Here is a 1,092-nt window from a genome sequence, read left to right as displayed (position 1 = left end):
TCTCTCTCTCTCTCTCTCTCTCTCTCTCTCTCTCACACACACACACACACACACACACACACACACACACACACACACACACACACTTCCTTAGTCCAAATCGGTAAGAAATTTTTGTTTCAGCTGCTAACTCACAGGCCAGGGATATCTTGTCTGCGCATGCATCGTAGAAAAGCCAGCAGTGGCGACGTCAACACCAGAGGCCCCCAAGATCCAGGAAACTCAGAACCCTTGGCCCTGAACCAGGGAGAAGTCGTGCACAGGGGCCCTGCCCCCTCAGGTGAGTGTCGTGGGTTTGATATCCACAGGAGACAGGGTGCTGGCAGGGCTGGCCTTGAGCCACATCATCCTCTGTGTGGGATTTATGCGTCCGGGGTGATCGGTGGCAGTGCCCCAAACAGCTGTTCCGGGTGTAGACTTGCAGGGGAACAGCCTTTTCTGTTAAGTCCTGTTCGGCCACATTGCTCTCCCACGTGCTGGCTGTGGCTGCATCTTTGGGAGGGTCGAATCCAGAGCCGCATTGTTTGGGGACCACAATGGCGAAATGGCTGCCCCCGGGGAACAGGGGAGGCAGGCCCAGAGACAAGGTTCCAGCCGCTGGGGAGAGCAGGGGCGGCTGGTTGCCAGCAGAGGGTGGTGCTGCCTCACCTCTCTTTAGAGCCCCCTTGGCCCTTTCCACCTCACTGGGAGCCTGGGAAGCTGGATTGTGTGTCCTTTCCCTCTCAGGTGACCGGGAGCCACTTGACCATCCCCCAAGACCGGAAACGCAGCAGCAGCCACTGGGAACGCCCTGCTGTCCTTGGGTAATGCTTCCTCTGCATCCTGGAAATGCAGGCCCAAACTCGAGGGTGGGATCTGGGTCCAAGTTCAGCTGACATGTGTGGGCGACCCCTCCCCTGCCCCCATCACGTACCCCACGGAGGGAGCCCACCTCCTTTCTGCTGAGACCAGTCCAACCACCCGGCTTTGGGGTGGAGGGCCCGGGGGAGAGGAGAAAGGGAGGAGAGAGGAGGCCAGCATATACTGATGATTTCTCTTCCTCCTCTGTCTCCTGGCCTAGTGTCTCGAGCTAAAGAGAGAAGTAGACGAACT

At 58.2% G+C, this 1,092-nt stretch overlaps 1 protein-coding gene across 1 annotated transcript in view; it reads left to right on the top strand.

The window, feature by feature from the left end:
* LOC112403731 (uncharacterized protein CXorf49 homolog) overlaps positions 1–803 on the top strand; it is a gene marked incomplete at its 3' end in the record, with an annotated part of 5,387 nt that extends 4,584 nt beyond the window's left edge. The window contains exons 4-5 of the mRNA XM_024751711.1: positions 124–280; positions 727–803. Coding sequence (XP_024607479.1) covers positions 124–280; positions 727–803 — 234 coding nt within the window. The remainder of the gene's footprint in view (positions 1–123; positions 281–726) is intronic.
* Between the last annotated feature and the right edge of the window lie 289 nt (positions 804–1,092).

This window comes from Neophocaena asiaeorientalis, unplaced genomic scaffold, assembly GCF_003031525.2.
Source record: "Neophocaena asiaeorientalis asiaeorientalis breed wild unplaced genomic scaffold, Neophocaena_asiaeorientalis_V1.1 scaffold1672, whole genome shotgun sequence".
Lineage (NCBI taxonomy): Eukaryota > Metazoa > Chordata > Mammalia > Artiodactyla > Phocoenidae > Neophocaena > Neophocaena asiaeorientalis.
Note: the sequence above shows the minus strand (reverse complement) of the source record. Positions and strands in the feature narration are given on the sequence as shown.